Source organism: Gracilinanus agilis, chromosome 1 (genome assembly GCF_016433145.1).
Source record: "Gracilinanus agilis isolate LMUSP501 chromosome 1, AgileGrace, whole genome shotgun sequence".
Lineage (NCBI taxonomy): Eukaryota > Metazoa > Chordata > Mammalia > Didelphimorphia > Didelphidae > Gracilinanus > Gracilinanus agilis.
In genome coordinates, this window is record NC_058130.1 from 699,177,310 (window position 1) to 699,187,258 (window position 9,949).

The following is a 9,949-nucleotide window of genomic DNA, read 5'->3' on the forward strand; positions in this document are numbered from 1 at the left end:
GAGGAGGGCGGCGGGGAGCTGGAGAGGCTTTGGATTGTTTGGGGGTTCCCTTCTGTCCTTCCCCTCACCTCCTCCCTCTCCTCCCCAGTACAAAAGCTGTCCTTTCCCAGAGCCAGGAAACCCAATTGAATTTACATTTCTCAGCAAGACTGGAGGGAGAGAAAGAATCTATAGCAATCTGATCAAGGAAATGAAGTTCTCAAGCCCTCTCTCCCAACCCGGGACTTCTCACACGTCCAGGGCTTCAGAGAAATCCAATTGTGGCTTATTTAACCTGCTTGGCCTCCAAATTAAAAGCTAGAATATTCCTCCCTAAGTCCTCTCCCTCCCTCCCTCTCTCTCTCTCTCTCTNTTTAACCTGCTTGGCCTCCAAATTAAAAGCTAGAATATTCCTCCCTAAGTCCTCTCCCTCCCTCCCTCCCTCTCTCTCTCTCTCTCTCTCTCTCTCTCTCTCTCTCTCTCTCTCTCTCTCTCTCTCTCTCTCTCTTTCTCTCTCAATGCCCCCCTCTCCAGGCCCTCCCCATCTTGTCTCAATCAGAGCCCAATTCCTGGAAACTGGGGCGTGATCAGCATCTGGGATAGACTCACCTTCTTGCTGCCCTTATTGAGGCCATGGGGGTTCAAGGAGAAGAGCCCTTTGCCTGGGGTTATTTATGGTCATTGTTGTTGTCGTTCATCCTTTTTGAAGAGGACCAATGACATCAGCTGGCGATGTCCTGGCTTGTGCATGAATTGGATTTAAGTGAGATAGATTGGTCAAAGTCTTCATCCAGGATTGGAAAGAACCATAGAGGACCTCTAGTCCAACCTAATCGGTTTACAGATAAGGAACACAAGCCCCACTGGAGTCAGGTGACTTGCCCAAGGTCACATAGGTGGCAGAGATCCAAAACCCTTTGATTCTAAATCCAAAGCTCTTTCCTTTGAAACTCAATGCTTGGGGACAACTGGGTGACTTGGTCAGGCCCAGAGATGGAAGACCCTAAGTTTGAATCTGACCTCAGTTACTTCTTGACTCTGGGCAAGTGATTTAACCCCCATTGCCTACCCCTTACCATTCTTCTGTCTTGAAATCAATACACTCCTCCAATATAAGATAGGGCTCGAAAAGTGCTTTAGATAGGTTTATTGAATGGATGGATGGATGGATGGATGGATGGTCTGTCAACAGCTTATCAATCAAAGAAGTAGGTTGGCCTGGAAATTCTAACCTCCTTACTTTGCTCATACAGTGTACTTCCAACCTAGTCCTAGCTCCCTACTAAGGCTTTCTGCCCTCCATCCTTGGACCTCCATCCAGGACCAAGGACAGCTTCATCTCTTCTAGTACCCTAACCAGGTTCTCTCCCTTTTCAGACAGCTTAAGGTATTTAAAGAACAAATCTAGCAATCCAATCTCTTGTTCCCTTTCTGTTACACACAAACCCTCTCTCCCCAAGGAGGCTGGTAGCTCCTAGGAAACAGAGTCTCCTATTCCTGTCTTCTCCATTATGATGTCAGACATGAGTAGGATTCAATAAAAGAATTAAAGAATCTCAGTTGGAAGGAATCTCAGAGGTCATCTAACTGAATCCATACCTGAAACAGGCTTCCTTCTACAATAATAATAATAATAATAATAATAATAATAATAACAACAACAACAACAATAATAGCATTTATATGGCCCTTTAAGGTTTGTAAGATATTTCACAAATATTTCTTTGGATCCTCACAAGACATTATATCCTATTATTATTCCCATTCTACAGAAGAAGAAAGTGAGACAGACAGCAGTTAAGTGATTTATCCAGAGTTACCCAGCTAGTCTGAGACTAGATTTGAACTCAGATCTTCCTAATTCCAAATCTAAGGCTCTATCTATTTCACCAGCTAACTAAAAGGGTCATTTAGTATTGTCTATAGTAATGGGAAGTTCACTCCCTTCTTAGAAATTCTTCCTCCTAGTTCTGCCCTCTGGGGCCACATAGAAAAGATGAGATCTTTCTTCCTCATGGTAGTCATTCCCACACTAGAAGGCAGCTCTCACATTTGTCTTGTCTTTGCTAGGCTAAACATCCCCGCTGGTTTCAAGTGATCCTTTTGTGACATGAACTCAAGGCCTTTCTCCATCCTGGAAACACTCCAACATGTCAGTGTCCTTTCCCAGACCTTGAAACAATTCCGGTGGGGCCTTCCCAGGGCAGTGGACAGTGAGAGTACACTCCTTCTCCCTTCTCCCTCTGTCTCTGTCTCTTTCTCTCTGTCTCTCTCCCTCTGTCTCTGTCTTTCTCTCTCTGTGTCTCTCTTCTCTCTCCCCCTCTCCCTCTGTGGCTTAGAGCTACAGAGAATGATAAAAAAAAACATACTGGAATAGGAGCCAAGAGACCTGGGTTCTGGTCCTGGCTCTGATACTTGCTATGTGACCTTTCCCACAAGTCAAGGAACTTCTCTGGGCCATGGCATCTTCCTCAGTCAAATGGAGAAGAGGATTCCTATTTTGTTTCTTCACATAACAGCTGAGAGATCAAAGTAGATAATGGATATGATTTGTTTAGGTTAAAAAAGAAAGAGAGGGCTTGACCACTATTAATATAAATAACAATAATGTCAGCTATAATAATAAGTGGTTCCTTGCTGGGAAATAGAGCTCAAAATTCCAGCCACCAGAAATAAACAATAATTAGTTTTTCTTTTTTTCCATTTATTCATAGTTACCATCATTACCATCACCATCATTATTTTTTTTAAAAAATGTTTTGTGCTTATGTAAGAAAAATATCTTTCACAATAAAAACCAAGAGGTATAAAGTAGCTCCCGATCCCTACAGGCAGCACCAAGGAACAAATATAACATTAGCTGGGTTTAAATAGAGATATAAAAACAGACCTAGAAACAGAAATTCCTCGGGGATGAGGGAATCTCTTCTGGTCTGGGCAGAACCTAAGGGAGGAAGGAGCCCAGATCTAGGTAGTAATAGGCCTGAGATGAGGAGAGGCTACCCAGAACTATTCGAATCTTTGTTTCTCTTGTGGGTGACTGTTGCCTTGATTAAGTCCACCAGGAGAACTTTGAGGAGCACTTTCAGAACTGATCAGAGTTCGATTCCCAGACTCAGGCTGGCTCAGACATCCATAGTTACCAAGCTAGTTTGTTTCATGATTTCTCAGGAGGATCTTCCTGCCCTGGCATTCACAGGATGCTGAGTCTCTCATGCTCCTCCTCTTTCAGACTCGGGTCTGCTTCCCTGTCTGATCTGAAAGTCAGGAAACAGGAGACCTTGACCTCGCTTTCTCCTGTGACGTTCAACCTTGATAGATCTCCCTCTGCTCTGCTCTCCTTAGACTGAGTCTCCCATTCCACCCTGTCTCTATTACCCTTTAGAAATGCAGGGCTGGCACCTGGGAGACAGGCAGGCAAGCTCTTATCTACGAACTCTTTAATAATTTCTGTCTCCAAGAAAATCTTTTTTTTTTTGTCCATCTTCTCCTCGACTGTCTCCTGGTTTCCCTAACTCAGACCTCCGACTCTTCTTCACAAGCAGGACAGCAGGAGAGGACGATGAGTCTCTGTCTTAGATTTCCTTCTGAACTTTCAAGATCATTTGGAGGAAAATAGTTTTTCCTGTTGGTCTCAGGAGACCCCAGCAGCGAGGTACTCGTCCTAAATTTCCTCTTCTACCTTCAAGATCATCCCTGAGAAGACATCAAGGCCTGGAGAGGGGCTGCCCGAGTCCCCCACTGGCACTCGCGAGGACCCGCGGCCACTACCAGCGGCCAAGGGGCTGTCCTGGATGAGGTGGGCCGCCCCCTGGGCAGGCAGACGTGCCTCCACAAGCCTTTCGAGGGTCCGGTTGAGGGCCTCCACCCCGTCGGCCAGCCGCTGGCTCTGTTCTGCCAGACGCTCCAGGAGGACGTTCTGCTGGGTCATCAGGGAGCTCTGCTGCTGGTACCAGGAGGAGAGGAGGGCTCCCTGCTGGACATGGGCGTCCATCAGCTGCTGCTCGAACTCTGAGATTTCAGCTTTGGGTTTGCTGGTGGTGGGGGCCAGCAGAGCTGATGCCTGCAGGGCAGGCCTCCAGCCGCCGCTGCTCCCATAGTTGGCCCCCAGAGGGGCTGCTGCCGGGGAGGTGGGGGGAGAAGGTGAGGAGACGGAGGTGTGGAGGACGCCGCGAAGGTCCAGGGGGTCAGATTCTGCCAGGCCCGGAGGGTCCAAATTCCGCAGGGGCATCCAGAGGCAGCTGGGCACTTCTTCCTCTTCATCTGCTGCCGGGGGGAAGACACAAGATGTCAGAGGTTATGGGACACAAAAGAGAAATGAAGTCTGGGAAGGGTCCGGGCCTCAGCCAGATACGAGCTGGGGCGTCTACAGACAAGTTATAGAGCACAAGGAGGGTGTCTGGATTTAGACAGAAAGATAAAACATTTACTAGGCGCTTGCTATGAGCCAGGGACAGTTAGGCGGTGCACTGAGATTGAAATCAGGAAGATGCATCTTCATGAGTTCAAATCCAGATGATCCTGGGCAAGTCACTTAATGCTTACTGGCCTCAGTTTCCTCATCTGTAAAATGAGCCGGCGAAGGAATGACAAACCACTCCAGTATCTTTGCTAAGAAAACCCCAAAAAGGGGTCGGGAAAAGTTGGACATCCCTGAAAAACAGCTGAACCACGATGGGCGAAGGACTGTGCTATAAACATTCACGATAGGAACATAAGAAAGCAGGATGGCGCCTAACCTGGAGTAGCTGATATTCTGCTGGTGGAAGAGGACACCTCAGAAGGGCTGGATGCTTCCTTCCTCATCTCTGTCCCTAGGAGCCCCAAGCTGCCTTCCAGGCTCAAGGGCCACTTTCTCCAAGACTCTCCTCGCTTCCCCAATGGTTAGAGCTTCCTCCTTTCACTCCAGATTTATTTTACACCTCATTTTTGTAGGTTATTTCCCCCATTTGATTGTGAGCTCCTTAAAGTCAGGGACTTTTCTTTGTCTTTCTTTGTCTCCTAAGTATAGTGCCTGGTACACAGTCGGCAATTAATAAATGTTTACTATCTGAAAATCTGTATTCCTCTCATAGAGAGTGCAAGTTCCCCCATGGGCAGGGATTGTCTTACTTCTGCCTAGCACAGTGCCTGGCACAGAGGAGATACTTAATAAATGTCTGTTGGTTGATTGACTAAGGCCAAACAAATCCACAGAACCAGAAGCAAACACATGTGTTTGCCTGCAGAAATCACCCGTGTTGTTGTGGCGCCATTTCAGTCAAGTCCGACTCTTTAGGACTGCATTTGGGCTTTTTTTGGCTAAGATACTGGAGCAGCTTGTCATGTCCTTCTCCAGCTCCCTTTACAGATGAGGAAGCTGAAGAGGAGAGAAGTTAAAGGACTTGCCTAAGGTCACAGGGCTCACAAGCTGAGAAGTAGAATTCCAACCCAGGTCTTCCAGATCCAAGGCTGGCGCTCTTTCCACTACATGAGCCTTTCTCTAGGTAAGGAAATATACGTGGGGAAGCAAAAACACGGGCAAGCCTGTGCCCCAGTGCAAGCGCGAGCAGAGGCCGCGCGCCCGTGCCCTCACGCGCACGTTGTCTCTCTCTCTCTCTCTCTCTCTCTCTCTCTCTCTCTCTCTCAGTGATGAAGGGGGTCAGAGAGCCAGCTGAGAAAATGGCTTCGCTCTGTCTGACAGCCCAGGCTGAGTTGTGTCTAGGGAAAACAAAAGCCCAGTAGAGAACATATTGGATTTTTGCTTCCCCCCCTAATCCAATCCACTTGTTACAAGAACTTAAACAGCTGTAATGATTTCTCTTACAATTCCCCAGCCAGGAAGGCAAAGAGCTTAAAATGAACCCTTCTCCCCCAACCCCCTTCCACTCCAAACCCAATGGAGTGTGTGCGTACACATATATTTATGCATACATATGGCTGTTTAGACGTTAATTTTTTTTTCAGGCAATTCCAAGGAAAAGGGCCTCATGTTGTGTTTTCCTTTAGCCTAGCGTCATGCATTAGCCTTGTGATCTTCACCCAGATGTGAATGTTTAACAACCGGCTCTCCACAGGAAAAAAAAAAAAAGAAGTACATGAGACCCATTTTTAAGTTTAATCTTCATTATTAACATTCTCCTAAGTCTAGAAAACCAACAAGACAATGAATCAAGTCCTGATCTATAATGTTTGATGATTTCTACGGTATATATGCTCATCCCGAAAATTTAACTACCAGTTCTCATGAAGCAGGTTCCAGCACATCCTCACCTTAGTGCCTCTCAACCTATTTCATTATATTGAAAATGTAATAATATTTTATTAATATGTAATAATAATAAATAATAATAAAAAGTAATACTTGTATTAACATGCAATAATAATAAGAAAATGTAATAATACTTGTATTATTAATACAAAAAAATAATAAGACGTGTATTACTTTTGTTCTAGGGGGTCAAACAAGAGAATTGCACTTTGTAAAATACGCTCCATAAGCCCGGTCTATCTTGTCATTTGGCTGGCTGTAGAAAGTGATTTTGCCTTACGCCGTTTGAGATTGATCCAGCGTCGGTGGGCCCTAACCACTCTGCCTTAATGGGTTCTGCGCTACACAACGCTTTAATGTTATCTTCAAAACAACAGTAACTTGAAACAATACAAAGTCCTTGCAGAACAGAGACCAACTCACTCCCTCTCGGAAAGACCCAGTGATTGAATCCCTTTAAACGACATTTAAACCAGGCTTTTGAGTTGGCAAAGCTCATTACGGGCATTGTCCCATTTGAGAGGCTGGGAACATATTACGATTGTCTAGACATAAGGAAAACTGAGGCTCAGAGTGGGGAAATGATAGTCTTCAGATCTCACACGGAGAGATCACATCTCCGTCTTTGGGAATCTGAGTCTATTATAGCATGACTGCTCAGCCCGCAGTCTCTACGGGTGTCTATACAGAACCGTAAAACCGTGAAATCAGCCAGAACCCAGACTACGCGGGCCGTCTAGTTTGAGTACAAACTGCTCCTGCTCTTTCGGGTGGGTTGCCAGAAGGAAAGCTGCGTGGCAGAGCTGGAAAGGATCCTAGAACATAGAATGTCAAATGGAAGATCTCGGGACATAGACTCAAGAACAGCAGAGCTAGAAGGAATCTTAGAACACAGCATACTGAGTGGCAGAACTTAGAACACCGAATATCAAATGTCGGAGCTTGGAACATGGAATATTGAAAGTCTGAGCTGGAAGGAACCTTCAAAGCCAGAAATCTTAGAACATAGAATAAAGAATGGCAGAGCCAGAAGGACTCTTAGAACACTACACAAACACACACACACACACACACACACACACACACACACACACACACATTATATCATAGCACATTCTGTTGACTGACAGAATATGGAATCTAGAATGGCACAGCCAGTAGAAACACTAGAATACAGCATATTTTGATGATGGCAGAGCTGGAAGGAGCCTTGGAAGGGAAACTTTAGGATACAAAATAGCAGGGCTGATAGGAACTTTGGAATATTTGATAAGGAAGGCCAAACTGGGGGGTGCCTTGGAACGTAGAATTTTAGAGCTGGAAGGGATCTTAAAGGACATCTCGTCTAATCCCTGCATTTGACAGATAAAGAAACTGAGATCTGGAAACTGAGAGCAGGAATGAGAATCCAAGTCTTCCCACTTTCAGACTACTGACCTCCAGAAAATCACTTCCCTTTGGTAGACCTCAGTTTCCCCCTCTGTCATATGGAGACAATAATCCTTGTGATTTTCCCTTGGTGGGAGGCTATGAGGGATAACAATTAGACAGGAAAATGGGGGTTGAGGCTGTACAAGAAGGGCAATGACATCTCTATCGGTGTTCTCTCATCTCTACAGTGGAAGTCAATAAGGAAGGCATTCGATGGCCTTTCAATTGTTTTTCTTCCAAGTGAACTTCATTAGCTGTCATCCTGAATGGATTGATCAGGGATTCTTTTATGTGAAAGGGTGAAAAGAGTGTCCTTCTGGTATCCTTTGGGGAGAAGGGGCTGGAGAGAGCTGTGATGTGGTGTGTATGGGTGATGTAGCGTCTTTTTCCCAGGGGCAGGAATGCTCTGATGATGTATTGACGTGAACACACCAGGAAAACAAAACAGCACAGCTACAGACTCATGGTATAAGACAGATGTGCTTGAGGGTCATTGGGCATTATGCTTATTATTCCTACTTCTTGAATGAGAAAACTGAGATGTGGAAAGGATCAATGACTTGTCCAGTGACATAGAACTAATATATATCAGAGGTTTGAACCCAGGTCTTCTTGACTCTGGGACCAACAGCAATCTCTGTGATTCAATACCTCTTTAGAATGTCAAAGGTATATAACTGTGAGTTTGGGAGCCCAAAGGACTAGAAGGATGGAGTTGCCCTAGACAGAAATGGGGAAATTTGGTTGGGTTTAGAAAGCAAAGATGATAAAAATCTATTGTAGAAATGTCAATTTAAGGGGCAGCTGGATGGCTCAGTGGATTGAGAGCCAGACCTAGAGACGAGATGTCCTAGATTCATACTTTCTAGCTGTATGACCCTGGGCAAGTCACTGAATCCCCATTCCCTAGCCCTTACCACTCTTCTGCCTTGGAACCAATATACAATATTGATTCTAGGGCAGAAGGTAGGTAGGGTTTAAAAAAAAAAGAAATTTTGATTTAAAAGGGAGATTTAGAATCATCAGTCATCTGTTGGTAGAGTGTCAATGGATATCTGGAAAATCAATTTGAGCAGGTACATACATTTGAGATGGAAAAGCCTGCCTTCCCAGATAGCAACAGTATTCTACCAGGACAGGAATAGTCTCTTAGCTCAACTCTGTTACTTACCCACAGTGCTGAGAGTCCCCCAAAAGGCCCTTACTACTGGCAAAGGAGCTGTCCTCCAGGGTCTCCTCCTCTTCTGGGGTCTGTTTGTCTGGTTCCCCTCTACCCCACTCTAAATTATCCCAAATGGGGAAAAGAAGGAAAGCCCAGGATGAATACCCTTTATTTTGCAGAGAAGAAAACTTGAGGGCCAGAAGTGGGCAGTGACTTATCTAAGGTCACCTGATGAATTAATGGCAGGGCTGAGATGTCCGATTCTAAATCCAATAGCCCCTTAATTTTGCCTTATTGCCACCTGCCACCGTTTTACAGGTTGCTGGAGCTATTAGTCATTTGAAGTCAGTGGTTCATTTTTCTATCACATGATATCTTTCCTTCCTTCCTCTTCCTTTCTCAACCCCTTGAATAAATCATTTCATTACCTTCTCTCCTCTCACTTTTTTTAAATTCAAAAACAAGGCACACATATATACAAGCTCATATACGTTCCCAAACAAATGAGATCACCAAAACATATACACTAAGCATGAGTGTACAAACATATTTACAGAGTCATACACACACATAGAACCTGAAAGGGTTGGGGTGGTGGAGAACAAAGGCCAGAGAAATGAGCTGGAATTGATTCACCAGCATCTTTTATTCAGATGGGATTGAAGACCTGCAGAGACCAGTGGTGATTAAGAGAAAAGAAAAATTGTTCATCGTCCACATTGTGCACCTGGTATTTATATAGCTGGGTGCATGGGAAGGTGGGGGAGAAAGCTAAGGAAGAAAGGAAGGGCAGGAAAAAGGGAAGATAGGGGGATAGTAAAAGGGAAAGAGGAAAAATAGGGAAAAAGAAAGAAAGATAAGAAATAAGGAATGGGGCAGCTGGAGGCTCAGTGGACTGAAAAGCAGGCCTAGAGATAGGAGGGGGACTACTTCAATTCACTTAATCCTCATTGCCTAGTCCTTATTGCTTGTCTGTCTTGAAACCAATACATAGTATTGATTCTAAGATGTAAGGGAAAAAGAAAGGATGGAAGGAAGGAAGGAAGGAAGGAAGGAAGGAAGGAAGGAAGGAAGGAAGGAAGGAAGGAAGGAAGGAAGGAAGGAAGGAAGGAAGGAAGGGAGGGAGG

The 9,949-nt window shown here is 45.0% G+C and overlaps 1 protein-coding gene across 1 annotated transcript in view; it reads right to left on the reverse strand.

The window, feature by feature from the left end:
- Nucleotides 1-3,643: 3,643 nt before the first annotated feature.
- The window catches only part of TSNARE1 (t-SNARE domain containing 1), a 198,468-nt gene continuing 192,162 nt past the window's right edge, over nucleotides 3,644-9,949 (reverse strand). The window contains exon 12 of the mRNA XM_044684522.1: nucleotides 3,644-4,245. Within this exon, the coding sequence (XP_044540457.1) occupies nucleotides 3,644-4,245 (602 nt within the window). The remainder of the gene's footprint in view (nucleotides 4,246-9,949) is intronic.